This window comes from Antechinus flavipes, chromosome 2 (genome assembly GCF_016432865.1).
Source record: "Antechinus flavipes isolate AdamAnt ecotype Samford, QLD, Australia chromosome 2, AdamAnt_v2, whole genome shotgun sequence".
Taxonomy (NCBI): Eukaryota; Metazoa; Chordata; class Mammalia; order Dasyuromorphia; family Dasyuridae; genus Antechinus; species Antechinus flavipes.
In genome coordinates this window covers 638,254,940-638,269,839 of record NC_067399.1, presented here as the reverse complement: position 1 = coordinate 638,269,839, position 14,900 = coordinate 638,254,940, and the positions used below count along the sequence as shown (strand labels likewise).

Sequence of the window (14,900 nt, the reverse complement as noted above, 5' to 3'; positions counted from 1 at the left end):
TTGTATATATGGGTCCTTTTCCTTTTTTTGACCTCTTTAGTACATACCTAATACTGGTTCACTGTGTTAGAATTTGCACAATTACTTTTCAGAATGGCTGATTCTATTCAGTTCCATCAACAATGTATTATTGTATCTATTTTCCCACAACTCATCCACCAAATGATTTTCCCTTTTAAGTATTTTTGCCAATGTGATGGGTCAGAGGTGGAACTTCAAAGTTGCTTTAATTTGCAAGTCTCTAATTAGTGATGAGTGATTTTCTCCAAAAAAAAAAAAAAAAACCAAAAACCTGTCTATTCAGATCCCTTTGACTTTTGTAATAAAGCACATTACGCATTTCAAATGTTTTCTTATCTTTACCCCTATTTAATCATTTCAATTCTAATTCTAGCTTCACTGGCTTTTTTTAACACAAAAAAATTTTATATCATCAAAATTACTCATTTTGGGTGTTAGAATGTTTTCTTATTTGATAATAAACCGCTCCCCTTTTCCATAGGATGGGGATTTCTTCCTTGTTCCTCTAACGTTTACGCCAGTCATGTACTTTTTTGGAGTTTCTTTTGTCATATGACATGCTAGTCTATATAGACCTAGATTTCTTCCAGACTTCTTAAGCATTTTCCCAGCAATATTTGTTGAATAGCAAGTTCTTCCCCCACGGACTGGGATTGCTGGGTTTAACATACCCTAGAATATGACAATTTCCTTCAGCATATTGTGTTCCCATGATAAACCTCCTTCATACCTACTAATTTGTCTTGGTGATTAATGTCTTGTAGTATACTTGGAGCAGCCAGAGGGCAGAGGATAGCGCAACACACCTGGAATCATGAAGATTTTTCCAAGTTTAAATCTGGCATCACACACTGGCTGCTGTGATCCTGAGCAAGTCATTTAACTGTGTGCCTCGGTTTCCACATCTGAAAAACGAGCTGGAGAAGGAAATGGCAAACCGCTCCAATAACTTTGCCAAGAAAACCCCAAAAGGGTCAATGAACAATAGTTTGAGATCCAGCATCGTTAGGTACCTTTTTCAAATTCCCTTGATATTCTTGACCTTTTGTTCCTCAAGAACAAAGTTATTTTTTCTAGATCTATGATGCACTAAATAAGTCAATTTAAAGAGCCTGCACAGTAACAATTTAATGTCTCCAATTGTTTACATGTCTTTGTAGTCTATAAAGTTGTGTGACTTAGAAGGTAGACCAAGAAGATTTCTTCACCTTCTTCTGGATTTTGTCTCTTTTGTTACTATTCAGTAAATTTTTCCTCTGAATCCAAACATCATATTTGTATCATCTAAGTTGAACATTGACACTTGTTCTCTATGGTTTTTTGTTATAAATTTTTATCTATATATTGCAACTGGCTTTCCTCCTCCGGATACCACGCTTACAACTCCTGCTTGGGGGGGATGCACTTGCTGATAATAAATTTTGTTCTAGCTGCCGATTTTTACTCTGAGATTGTCTTTATCTTGCTGCGTTTTCCTAAACAGTTGCTACCTTTCATTTTATTGCATTAGCTCCATTTGTTTAATATTGCTTTCTTCTGAATTAAGTTTCTTTTTTGTCGTTTCCCCCAATTATACATAAAAACACTTTAAACACATTTTGAGTTCCTAATTTTCTCCTCTCCCTCCCCCTCATTGATAAGGCAAGCATACTTTTGGCTAATCTCCTCAAAAACAAATTCCTAGTTTTCCTCACCCTTAACTGTCCAACACTCCCTCCCTCTCTCTCCCCCCTCCTCTCCCTCCCTCTCTCCTCCTGTCCCTCTCCCTCCCTCTCTCCTCCTGTCCCTCTCCCTCCCTCCCTCCCTCCCCCTCCCTCTCTCCCTGTTTTCTCCTTCCCTCCCTCCCTCCCTCCCCCTCCCTCTCTCCCTGTTTTCTCCTTCCCTCCCTCCCTTTTTCTCGCACTGCCAGTCCTGACTCTCGGGACAAAAAGCTGCAACGACTAAAATGATTCCGACAACTTTAGTTTACTGGAACTTTTATTGTTAATTACAGAAAGCTTTAAGGCAAAACCAGAACAAAATTAAAAAAAAAAATCAACATTCACTTCATAGCAACAGCAGGTCTCGCCTCGGAACCCAGGGCAGAGCGGCGGCTGCTATCACAGGGGGAAACTGAGGCCCAGCCTACGTTTGGTAACCAGGGAGAAACTTACACTCGGGTGGGTCGGCCACGTTTCTACTAGGAAGTGAGAAAAGCAGGATCTTGTCACCCATGTTAATTTTAAAACCATAATAATTAAGAAATCACACTAAGAAGGCTCTGCCCGAGCGGCGCTGGGTAAGATCGGCCACGACAGAAGCCACCGTCCCCCAGAACTAACCCTTTCTGGGCTCCCTGACCTTGGACCAAGCAAGCGCCCCCCCCCCAACCCTTCCCCGGCAGACCCAGGTAGGGCCCCAGCCCATTTCCTCAAATCTCCCCCAAAAGCCAATGCTCCTAAGCACCGCAGAGAAGCCAGAGCCTGCAGACGGGGGTCAGCGAGGCCCGAGAGCGGCTCCTCCGACGGGGGCTGCGGCTCCATGCTGGGGGCTCCGAAAGTGGGGAGGGCTCTGGGTGTGGGCTGTCACATGGCAGCAGCTAAGGGGACGACCCCGGGCAGGGCGGTTCTAAACCCGGAGGCGGCCGAGGGAGGAGGGCTCAGGCCCCCTGCTCCCTCCCAGCCGCCTCCGGGGCCCCATCCTAGCAGGGGAGGGGGGACCACGTCCTAGCGGGGGAGGGGGGCGCGTGGCCTCTCAGACCCGTGGCAATGACGAACAAATGCACAAGAGGGAAGGATGGAGGAAGACGTCGTGGGGCTCATTTACAAACAGAAAAAACATGGGATCGCTACGTTCCCTTCCCCCAGAGACAAACAGGAAAGAAGGTGCAATTTCCCCGAGAGAGAGAGAGAGAGAAGGCGCTCCTCTAATTCCATACGTGGCGCTTGCAGTGCTCGACAGCCTGGAACAAAGACAAAGCGGGAATTAGGCCCCACGGGCCCAGCCGGCTCAGAGCGAGACCCGCGAGACCCCCGGAGCTGGCCGGCCCAGGGCCCGCTCCGCAGCGCGGGTGAGGGCGCCAGCGGGAGGTGCGGGCCCAGTCACTGAGGGGCCGGCCCGGGGGGAGGCGCCCCTGGCTGGGCCCGGGGAGGACGGCGCGGCCACTTACGTTGCACTGAGCTGCCGTCTCCATGTTCTTGCACCAGTAGCTGGGGCCCCACACACACTGCTCGGTTCCCAGCAGAGGCTTAGGAGCCGCCTTGGGGCAAGCTCCAATTTTCTGTACGGGGACAAAAGCAGAATGAGGGGGGCCCGGGGAGAGGGCAGGGACTGAGCTCCCAAGGGGCCTCTCGGCTTCCGGACACATCCGAGTGGTCCCCTTCCCTGGGGCTCCCACGGACCCGGGGAGTCCCCTCTTACCAGACACAGAGAGTTAGGGTCCATCTCGTCGTGCAGGGCCGCTATCAGGACGGGCTCGTACTCCTCCACAAACTCGTCGCACTGCGCACAGGAGGAGACTCCTTCAGCCCGGGGGGTCGGGGGCACCTCCCCCGCAGCAGCCCCCTCCCCCACACTGGGCTGCAGAGCTGCCGCCCCCGAAGGCTCCCCGGCCCATCCCCCTCCCGGCAGGGTCCCCGCTGGCCTGAGGTTTCCTGCCAAGTGCAGGCCTCCCCCCCCTCCGGCGGTACCTGATCCTTGTACACCCCGGGCAGCAGGCTGCAGGCCTTCTCGAAGGCCGAGAGAATCATGGCCTTCGTGCTGTTCTTCTCCAGGTTCTTGTCCAAGAAGCCGTCGACCTTTTTGCACATGTCACAGAAGACGCCGCTGCGAAGCCGGGCCACGTTAACTGCAGAACGGAGGGGGCGTGAGAGAGGGGCACGAGGGGGTAGGGGGGGTATGAGGGGGGATAAGGGGGAGCAGGGAGGTCCTAAGCCACGTCAGGGTCCTCCGACCTTACCTGACTTTTTGTCACGGCAAAGTTTGATCAAGCTGCAGACCAGGTGGGGGCTGGTCTCGTCCAGGAGCAGGTCCACAATGGACGGCCCGTAAGACTCCACCAGGTCCTGGCACTCCGCCTGCATGGACTTGGGGATCACGGAGCACACCTTCTCCACTGCATGAACCATATCCTCCTAGGGGGGGAGCCCAGAGTTAGACTGGGCCGGGCTCGGACGGGGGGGGGGGGGGGGGGGGGGGGGGGGGGGGGGGGGGGGGGGGGACGGCGGGCCGGGGGGGGGGGGGGGGGGAAGCGGGGTGGGGGAGGGACGGCGGGCCGGGGGGAGGCTGCAGGGGGGCTGGGGGGCTTTGTTCTGGCTTTGCAGGGAGCAGAGGTGGGGGAGGAGAGGCCGAGATGCTACCAGAGCTCTAAGTCACAGGGGTACCAAAGTCTCAGGGGGGACAAGCCCCTCTCCCCCTCGGACTGAGGGGACAGCCCGGCCCTCCGAGACCCAGGGATGCCGATCCCGGGGAGGGGAGGCCGTGAGCACACGCACCTTGGTCTTGTTGCCTTCCAGCAGTTTGATGATCTCCTTGACAACATACTGGCACAGCTCACAAGTGGGACCGCTCTTCACCTGGTTCTTCTGAGAAGAGAGCACAGGGGACAAGGTCGGGGACACAGACTCGGCCCCGGCCCTCCCAGAGCTTCCTGCCCGAGGCTCCTGCCGAAGCCCGGGGAGACTGGGGCCGCAGGGCCCCACGGGGGGGGGGGGGGGGGGGGGGCCCTGACCCTGAATTCCTGGGGGAACTTCCCGGGCCTCAGTGAGGAAAGCCCCGGGGGGCCCACAGGCCCGGGAGCCGCGGCCGATCCACACCTCACGCCCCAAGTTCCTGGACCTCGGGGTCCCTGCGGCAGCGTTCGCTCCCTGCCTCTCTCCCACTGGCACCGGGGCCCAGAGCAGCGGCTTAAACCTGGGCCCTTCCTTGGAAAAGTTAAGTGACCCGGCGAGGGGGAGGAGCAGAGGGAGGGCAGCCTGGGAGGCAAGGCCGGCTCTGGGGACGAGCCCAACCCCGAGACACGGACTAAGATCGGCTCTGGCCACTCCTTGGGGGGCTTCAGGCGCGTCACAACCTCTCCGGGCCTCAGTTTACTCCTCTGTAAGGACCAGATGGCCTCGGGCCATCGGTGGCTTCCTGGAGGTGTAATTCGGGAACGTTCAGGCTGAAGAGTTCCCATAGTTTCCATCTGTTCGTTCACTTTTCTTAAATCAGTGAGCATCCTCCATTTTCCCGATTTCTTTTTTACAACGAACACTGGGGAATTCCAAGGACTTAGAGAAGGTTGTAAATGCCCTTGTTCAAGCTGCTCCTGTACTCTATCTAATAAGGCCTGAATTTTATTGCTACCTAAGGGCCACTGTTCTATCCACACTGGTGTTTCAGTTTTCCACTGGATAGGAATAGGTGAAAGTGTTGGCAGGCCTTCAACAGCAGCCCTGCTTAAAAAACCGAAGTACTCATTTTTAACCCCAATTATTGTAAAACGTCTCTTCCCCACAGATTGATGGGGATTTTTTCAACTATAAAAGGAGTAAAAACTCCTGTTTTGCCTTCAAAAGTCCATCTCATAGGGGCAGCACTAACTTTATTGCTATTGATCCTCCTACTCCAGACATATAGGTGTCTGCTTTAATCTTTGGCCAGTGACTGGGCCAACTGGCACCTCTAATAACTGTATGATCTGCACCTGTGTCTACCAATCTTCCAATGGTAGGCCATTTATATAGATCGTGAGCATAGGTCGGTCAGCTGTTACTGCTGCTGTCCAGTATATTCCTGGATTTTGTGGTCTGGAGCCAGAACCTGGGTGACTGTCACCAGGCTGCTTATTAGGAGTCTGCTCCATCTCTCGTTCAGGCCTCCCTGACACCGAGGCCCTGAGCCCGTGAGACCCAGGCCTGCGGCAAGGCGGGGCCCAGACAAGGAGACCGATCCTGGGCTCTGAGTGGGCCACTTCACCTCGCTGAGGCAGGAGCCTCTCCCAGAAGGCCAGGGGGCTGGGCCCCGTGAGCGCCTCCTGGCGCCCGCCCGTCCCTCTGCCCGCCTCCGGCCCAGCTTACCTTGAGGGGCTCCACCAGCTCCAGGGCAGGAATGTCTTTGGTGCTGACCACGTGCGCCGGGAGCAGGGCCTGCAGAGGCACGTTCTTCTCTGCACAGAACCCGGCATAGTCACAGATGTCCCTGGGTTGCTTTGGAGAAGCACAGGGGGGAGTGAGCTCCAAGGACGGCCGGCACGAGCCCCCCTGAGTGCGCCCCCCACGGCCTCCCACCGAGGCGGGAGAGACAAGGCCGGCCCGCCCCCCCACGGCTGCGCCAGTGCTGGTGGGAACCAGCCCAGGAACCTCGGCCAACCCTGGCTTCCTCACCCACAGGCCCCGCCTAAGGCCCGTCCCGAGACCCCCGAAGGCCGCGTCCCCAGGGCGCAGGGAGGAGCTATTCCCCCAGGCAGTGACCAATGACAGCACCCGCAGCTCTGCCTGCCTCCCGCCCCCAGCGGCTCAATCACATCCCCAGAGACCCGGCCGGGACGGGCTGCAGTGCCCAGGGATCCGGCGAGCGCTGAGCCAGCCCAGGCCCGGGGGTCTTATGGACGATCCCCAGGCGGGCAGCCCCGGGCAGCTCTAAGCTGGGTTCCTGGGAAGGAAGACGAGGAAGCTGCTTGAAGGTGCTGCTGTTTAAAGAGCCCCCAAGCTGAGTTCCACAAACCCTACAAACTGAGCCGGGTCCCCCATGGCTGCGCGCACGCCCCCGGGAGTCCGGCAGACGCAGAGAACCAGACAGCACCAAGGGCCAGTGCACGGGCCTAAGGCGGAGGAGAGGAGCCGGAGCCAGCGACCGCTCGGCCTCCCCTAGAACCTTCCTCCGAGGGACAAACGCCCCGGCCCCCCAGCAGCTGCAGGAGACTGAAGAATGGGGGGAGGCCTTGGGTTTGAGCCCAGACTCCCAACCACTCAAGGAGGTCCCATCTCTGTACGGGCAACGAAATCTACCCGGGTCCGTGGCTGCTACTCAGCCGCGCAGGGACTTGGGGAGTAATCGGCGAGATACAAAATATCTGTCAGTGAAAAACTGCTGCAAGGAGCAGGACTCAGAAGCCCAGACTCCCAACGCGTCTCTGCGCAGGAGTCTCTTCCTCTCCCTCCCTTGGCAAACTACACGGGGGGCTCGGAAGCTTCTCTGCGTCTGGGACCTCCCAGCAGTGTCTGCGGACTCCCTGTGGGCAGCTTCCTGGAATGGTGGCTTTTAAATTCATAATTTAAGGAAATGATACATTTCAATTAGAAGTTAGCAAAAACATTTCCTTGTTTACATTTGCTCCAATAACTTTTCAATCCTTTACCTTCTCCTTTTCCCTCCTCTAGGGCTTTTGAATAATCATCATTGAGGCAAGAACTTGGTTTGAGGTTGGGGCACGAGAGACTCCTTTTCAACAGTAATTAACAAATAATTTTGTAACTGCTAAAATTTCAAACACTAAGGCTTTTTATTAAAATTTTCCCACTTGCTTTTTAGTGCTGCCTTGACTTCTCTGCCCTAATTTTATGGTATAAAAAATTAATGCAGCTAAATCAACAACATTCCGAGGCGTCCCTGAAGAAGGGACTGGTTGGTCTGACAGAGACACATCCAAAGGAGGCGTTTCCTTGGCTACCAGTCCTGGCTTTGCTGCTAACTCCCTGCGCAACCCGGACAACTTCTCTTGGGCTGGTTTCTCATATGTGAAAATGTAGCACCAAAGAGTTTTCAGTAGTTACTGCCAGTGTTAATGTTCTCACTGCCATCGATTACACCGATTTTTAATTGTACAAAATTAATAGGTGCCAGTTAACATTTAGTGAGCCTGCTGATCATCTAACCTGTCAGGAGGTAGATTAGCGGGGTTTATTAATAATTTTGTAATCAAGCTAAAACAGAAAACATCAAGTTACATTTCTTCCCCCATCCATACGGGGGGAAAGGGTTACGGACGCCACAATTCTACAGGTTAAAGGTCCCCCAGTCCTTCTTTCAAATAAAGACTATTCTCTGGTCAGGTGGCATCTAAGCCGGACCGCGTCCCTTCCCAAGGCAGGCGCGGTGGGCCCCAGCGCAGGCCCAGCCTCGGCATGATTCCCCAGAGGCAGCAGAGCCCGAAGTCCCAATTCCCTGGATCCAAGAGACCTGCTCTGGGGCTTTAGAGCGTCGCTCATGCAGCACAAGCGTTTCTAGGGTTAGGAAAGGCAGGTCTGGAGGCATGCAGTCCTCAGCCCGAAAGACCCGAGGTCTCCCTGAGCAATGAGCTGCTGCTGCTGCAGCCACCCCCGGGCCCGGCAGGAAGAGGCAGGTGGGCTCCCATCCCCTGCCTCCTCCTCTCTCCCCGGGACTATGGATAAGCGAGAGGTCAAAGGACAGCCCTCGAGACCAAGCTGGGAAAGGGAAATCCGAAAAGGAAACAGCCGCCAACCAGCACTAACTACCACTACCACTGACGGGTTTCCCGACACATACCTGATCCTGCGGTTGAGAATAAAAACAGGAGATCGGAGTGGAAAATCAGAGAAAGGAAAGGACACAAGAGGCAAGAAAAAAATGTTAAATAAAACAAAATCAAGCCAAGAACCACATGTCAACAAAGGGGTTACACGGAAGCTGAGGAGCCCGCCTGTCTTCGGGGGGGACCTACCTGGGCCCTGCCTGCCGGGCAGCCACACAGGCAAGGGGCTCCCGGCGGCCCCTCCACGCTCTCTGGACCTCGACACGCCCGAATGAATTCTAAATATAAACCCCCACTTAAACTAAGGGCGTGCGATTTGAGTCCATCGACACTTTCTATGGTTACGTGTGGTGAGGAGGAATAAATTCCCAATTCTGTAACGGACAGAGACCCGAAGATTAAGGATTCTGAACTACAGGAGGAAAGGTAAAGGAATGCCAACTGGTAAAGGTCAGAGGAGAGAGAAGTGCCCACCCGGAGGGGGTTAATACTGGCGAGTCATTTCTGGCGGACAACACCGAGCTCAGCCAGTGACAGTACGAGACTGAAACTCTTCCTTCACTCTATGGTTTTTAAAAACCATCTCTGCCGGGCCGGTCCTTACCCCCAGCTTCCTCTCAGGAAAGGGGGGGGGCCCCAGGACCACCCACCTCACGGGGATAGGACGCTGCCCGCCGCCAGAGCGAGGGCCTGCGGGATCCCCGGGGAGCCCTTCCCACCCCCGCCGTGGCAGAACACTCAGGGGGAGCATGCCATCTCCGGACTAAGCAGCACCAGCCCCGGTGCGGGCCCTGGCGGAGCAGCCCCACCTCGGCCCCCTCCACCCCGCGGCCCCCACCTCGCCCTCCGCGTGAGGCTCGAGCTCGGCAATTCAAGGATCCAGGGACTCTGACGCACGGAGCATCTGGCCCCCAGTAGCGGGTCCGCCTCCGGGCTGACCATCAGAAATAGCAATTTGGCAGTCGGGCTAAGGGGGCCTACAGAGCCCACGAGAGGCGCTAGGCCCCCTCTGCAAATAAGGAGAGCTCACATCTAAGGGGGAAGCACGTTAGTAAGAGGGTTAATTTTGCCAAAATCCTGCAAGGTCCAACAGAGTAACCCTGAGGCTGGAAGAATGACTCGGCTTCTGGCCGTGGGGGAAACCACGGTGGGTGGTCAGACCCCGGGAAGCTCTTCCCGCCACTTACCATGTGCATCATCATTTGGACGGCGACCTCGGAATACTGGTTGATGTAGTTCTTGCACTGGGAGTGGGAGAGAGAAAAAGTCCAGTCTGATTAAAGATGGAAAACAACCATCTAAAAAGAGACCAAGCCCGAGTCTCCCAGCGCCACTCTTTAAGATGGCTTCCCATTCTGCTGGACGGGGTCTGCTGGGAAGCGCGGCTCCGGGACCCCCATCACTTTCTCCAGGATTCGTGTGCACCTCTGGGAGGGGGCTACACGGCACCTCACTGCTCTCCCACCTGGGTCCCGGCGTCTCCCCGGCACCAGCTCCCCCCCTCTGAGCTCCTCGTTCTGGCTCGGGCAGTCCTGAGCTTTCCGGGCGGCTTCTCACCGCCTGCTAACCGCCACTTGTAGGGACAAACCCTCCCTCTCGCCCCACCCTCTTTCATCTTTCCCTTCCCTTGCTTTATTGGGATATAAGCGTCTGTGGTTTTCTATTGGCCAGAGCTGGCACTGAGAAGCCTCCACAAAACATTCTCACTTTTTGCTGCTGTTCGCTTGCATTTTGTTTTTTAATCTGATTTCTCTTGTGTAGCAAGAGAACCATATGACGGTGTTTATACACGGTGGATTTAACATAGATTTTAACGAATGCTGCCATCCAGGGCAGGGGGCCGGGGGAAGGCGGCCACGCAAGGGTCGATGCTGTCAGATTACCCGTTTCAGAAACAGAAAGCTTTGGGGGGCCTCCACAATCAGTCCAACCTCCCTTTCCAGCCTCCCCCCACTCATGTGCATTCCTGAAGGATCCAGACTGTTCCTTGACCTCAAGATTCCCTCTCTTGCCTCCAGGCCTTTGCACAAACCCTGTGCGTGCTTGGAGTCAATCCTCAATTCCACTTCTCAGGCTCTTCCTTTCCTTCAAGATCAAGGAAAACTACTCCCCTCTTCGGCCCCACCCACGAGTTAAAGCTCTTCCCTCTTCCTCAGATTTTCTATCATTTTAAAGACATTTTATTCTTTCTACAGAACCTAAATTCCTTAAGAAATGATTTCATTTTAATCTCTATTTTGAAATGCCGTATATTAAGAAACATCCACTTCCTGCACGCCTTTTTGCCTTTAATTTTTAAATAAATCTCCAGATTTCAAATATTTGGGGGGCTTGGCCCCAACTCCCATTCCAGCCTCCATGACTGTTTGCCTTGGGCCAATCTGAGGACTGGACGAGATAACCCCACTGAGCCAGCCCCAAGGTTTCCTGTCTTTGTAACTTAACCCACTTGGTTGATTTCCCTTGGACCATTTGAAACGGTGCCATTAAAAGCCTCCCCCAAAATGGTGGGAGGCCCAAATTCTCGGGTTTAGCGAGCACCGAACCGCCCGGCCCCGGGGAAGCCCTCGCGCGCGGAGCCAGAGGCGGTTACCATGTCCGACATGCCGGGTCCCAGGCGGTCACACTCCTGCTTGAGATGCTCCACCAGAGTGTCGACGAAGGAGGCGTTGGTCTTGATGGCGTTCTGAACGTCCGTCACCATCTTCACGCAGTCCTGGCACACGTCGTCTCCGGCCTGAGGAGAGGGAAGGTCACGCTCAGGCCTCCCCGCTGCCCCGCCTCCCACCCCCAACCACCCAAACCGCGCGGGCACCGACGGGGGCTCCCAGCGAGTTTTCTGCACCCACCCCGGGGGAAGGCATTTCTTCCAACCACCACTGTGCTGAAAAGTAACACAGCTCTCACTGCGGGGAATTCAGAGCCTCGAGAAGGCTCAGCACGTCACAGGGACCGAGCCACCGGAAAGAGCTCCCCAACCCCTCCCAGGGCCGCAGGCCCCCCCCCAGCTGCCCCTCCCAGGGCCACAGCCTCCCCACCCCCAGGGTCGCCCCTCCCAGGGCCGTGGGCCCCCCTCCAGGCCGTGAGCGGCTGAGAAGGTGGCCACTTGCTGCAGGGCCTGTCCCTGTGACCGGAGCTGGCAGGAAAACCCGGTCTCCGGGGCTCGGGCACGCCCTGGCCAGGCCGCAGGAGCTTTCCCGGTCCCCGCCCCCCACATCCCCCATTTTCCCCGTCGTAGCCCCCCCCGACCCCCCCGGCCGCCCACCTTTGGCAGAGCCGGCTTCTTCTGCTTCTCTCCCTGGGGGTACAGGAGGAGAGGGACGTTGGCCATGAAGGGCGGCATCAGTCGGGGCAGCTCCGCCTCAGGGATCGAGTTGGACTCCACTTCCAGCCGCCGCGGGTTCAGGGCAGCCAAGTGCTTCTGAAGGGACCGGCAGAACATGAGCGCGCTGCACACCTCCTCGGGGTTGCTCTGGAGGGACAGGAGAGCGGGCCAGGAGTTACCTCAGCCGGCCGAGCCGTGAGACAGCCCCCCGGAACCCCCGGCAGGCCCTTCTGGGGCAGCCGGAGCTGCTCTCTGCTCCCCGGGGCCCAGCGCTCAAGGAGACCAGCCCAGGCACTTTATCCCCGGGATCACAGACCGGGACGTTAGGGCTCCCAAGGCCATTTGCTCCTCATCTGACACCAGCCCCGCGGCGGCAGCGCCAGCAGCGAGCTCTGCTTTTAGCGACCCCTCTGGTTGGAGAGAGGAGGCTCACAAGCCCAGGGGGGCGCGTCCCGTGCGGGGTCACTCAGCCCCTTGTCTCACTGACCCCAAATCTGACTCTCTATCTTGCCCTGGCCGTAGCCCTCGTGCAGGTCCTGGACCCTTCCTTCAAACGCCCAAGGCCGTGAACCATTCCCCCGGGCCCAATTCTGCAGGAAAAACACCTCATGCTCCTCCTCCAGACCCACCCGAGCCTGCCCGGTGCTTCCCAAACCTGACCCATCCCCACACGGGAAGGGGCCTGAGGGGGCTGACAGCGGTCTGGCCGCCTCTCTCGCCCCACCCCCACCCCGGGGGGGCCGCAGGGGTCCCGAAGCAAGCCCGAGGCCGCGAGAGGCTGCAGGGGGAGCCCGGACTCTCCCGCCTCAGTCCCTTCCAGGGACCGGCCCCGGCCTCCACCCGAGCAACAAGGGACCAGGCTCCCGGCACCCGAGAACCCCGTCCCCATCCGGTATTAGACGAACGACAGTGCAAATGGTGGCCGGGCCCCCAAGCTCTGAACCCAAATTCCCATCAACCCGTGTTCCAGCTCAGGCCACGAGAACCCTTGCCCGCGGCCAAAGCGCAGTCGGGGTGACCTGCGCCCCAAGAACAGCGAGCGTGCGCACCCCCTCCCCAAGCCGGGGGAGTCATTGCTGCGCCTGGTGCACGCCGCTGGGGCCTGAGAGAACACCTCCTGGCTGGGCCCCAGGCACCCCTCGGGGAAGGCCCGGGGTTCCGAGGCGCTCTCTTCCCGAGTCCGACCGTGCCGTGTCTCCCATTTTACAGGAGAGCCACCTAACTCTGGGCTAAGTGCCCTCTCCCCTGCATCACACTGGCTCCCCAAGGCTCCCCCCGCCCGGCCTGGAGTCAGGACCCCTCCCGAAGACCTCCTGTCGACGCCCCACCCTCGGGCTCCCTGCCAGCTCCTGCCCTCCTAGGGGCTTGTGCTCCCACTGCTCCCGAGCTGGGTGGTGCTCCCTTGGGCGCTCTCTTCCACCCCCCAGCCAAGCAGACAGGCTCTCCTCCTCCTGAGGCCCCAGGAGACTAGGAGACATCAGCCGCAGGAGACGGTGAAGGCAGGCGTTTTACCTCGTCAGCAATCTTCCCTGCCACCACCAAAAACCCTCAAAACCTTTTTTAGACATTTAAGATTCTATAAATGCTGATAGAAGATGGGTCTTTGCTTACTAAAGATGGAAGATTTCTCTACATTTCAGGGGAAAATCAGACTCAAATTAGGAACATTTCCTCAGGTACAAAAATTCTAGGGTAAAAAAAGACTTAGACACGAAGCAGCGAATGAGGCCACGGGGGGAGTTGCCCGGGAGGTGCAGCCTGGCAAACCAGTTTAACTCCCTAATATAACCTGCCTTGGAATGCCAAGCTTCTCTACCCTTACTTGTACCTGACAACGCTGAGGCTCTTTCCATAAAGCTTCCTCTCTCCTCCCAGACACGCAGAAGAAAGAACCCCCGATGCCCTGGCTCCTCCTGCAGAGCTCCTCCTCCTCCTCCTCCTGCTCCTCCTGCAGAGCTCCTCCTCCTCCTCCTCCTCCTCCCTCTTCCCCCCCCCCGCCCCCGCCCCTGCTTCATCCTCTACAAGGTACCAGGGGCCACTCCCTCCCAATCCTCTTCCCTCCTCTCAGGTCCCTCAGCTTTTCCTTTTCTCCAGTGGGTGCCTGGGTGGGTCTCCCCCCACCTTCTGGTTCCTTGTGCCTCCCCACACGCCCCAGCTAGAACCCAGCCGCCTCCTGCAGGTCCCCGCTCCACTGCCTGGATCTGATGCAAGGGAGGGCTTTTCTTTTACTTTTTTTTTTTTTGGGGGGGGGGGGGACGCGGGGGGCGGTGAGGGAGACAAGGAAAGAGCGATAAACAATCTGAGAAGGAAACAAGCAGTGAATCTCTAACAAGTAAATGAGAGAGAAGGGAGAAGCACAAAGCACAGGGATGTGCATGAAGAGAGGGCAAGTGCAGCCGGGGCCGCCGCCACACAGGGAGACTGAAGCTGGTCCTGCTGCCTGGCGGTAGGGGCGGTTTCAGAGGCAGCCCCAGCCTTCCTTTTTCTTTATAAAGAACTCCCTGAAAAAACCACCTCCAAACTCCATCCCCACTCAGGGCCTCTGCATCCAACTTCACTCTCACGAGCCCCGAGGGACCAGCGGCCTGTGGGCCATCCCCCCCCCCCTCCCCACTCCCCACAGGTTCCCGGCCTCCAGGACCGCCCTTTCCTCTGGGTTTCTGTGACACTTCTGTCTGCGGGTTGTCCTCATTCCGCCTAACCACCTACTCCACGGCCAATGACGGCAGCAGCCCAAGGCTCCGTCTCGGACCCTTTTCTGGAAGCCCTCACTGAGTGACCAACGGTTCCCAAAGGTCATTTGTCTCCGAAGACGACTTCCAGGCCCGTCTCTGCCCACTTACGCCCTGCCCGAGATGTTTGGGACCACAGCCATCCGCCTGCCGCTCCTCCCCTCCCCAAGGTGGGCAGCCCGATCCCTCACTGACCGAGGCCGTCGGGGGCTACTTTCCTGACTGGGTCCCTCTCCCCTCAGGCAGCGCCTGGGGCCGTGACCCTTCTGCCCCCAGCCCCTTCCCTGCCAGGGCTGGGGAATACGGGCCAAGCCCAGAGCCGGGAGCCGAGGCTCCTTCCAGATACAAACCCTCATCTGACAGTGGGAAG

General features: G+C 56.9%; 1 protein-coding gene across 1 annotated transcript in view; it reads right to left on the bottom strand.

Moving 5' to 3' along the window:
• Positions 1 to 1,980: 1,980 nt before the first annotated feature.
• The window catches only part of PSAP (prosaposin), a 32,641-nt gene continuing 19,721 nt past the window's right edge, over positions 1,981 to 14,900 (bottom strand). The window contains exons 5-14 of the mRNA XM_051982194.1: positions 11,739 to 11,945; positions 11,067 to 11,210; positions 9,661 to 9,717; positions 6,060 to 6,188; positions 4,494 to 4,583; positions 3,959 to 4,133; positions 3,690 to 3,847; positions 3,421 to 3,501; positions 3,170 to 3,280; positions 1,981 to 2,962 (exon numbers count right to left, since the gene is read on the bottom strand). Coding sequence (XP_051838154.1) covers positions 2,927 to 2,962; positions 3,170 to 3,280; positions 3,421 to 3,501; positions 3,690 to 3,847; positions 3,959 to 4,133; positions 4,494 to 4,583; positions 6,060 to 6,188; positions 9,661 to 9,717; positions 11,067 to 11,210; positions 11,739 to 11,945 — 1,188 coding nt within the window. The 3' untranslated portion in view covers positions 1,981 to 2,926. The remainder of the gene's footprint in view (positions 2,963 to 3,169; positions 3,281 to 3,420; positions 3,502 to 3,689; positions 3,848 to 3,958; positions 4,134 to 4,493; positions 4,584 to 6,059; positions 6,189 to 9,660; positions 9,718 to 11,066; positions 11,211 to 11,738; positions 11,946 to 14,900) is intronic.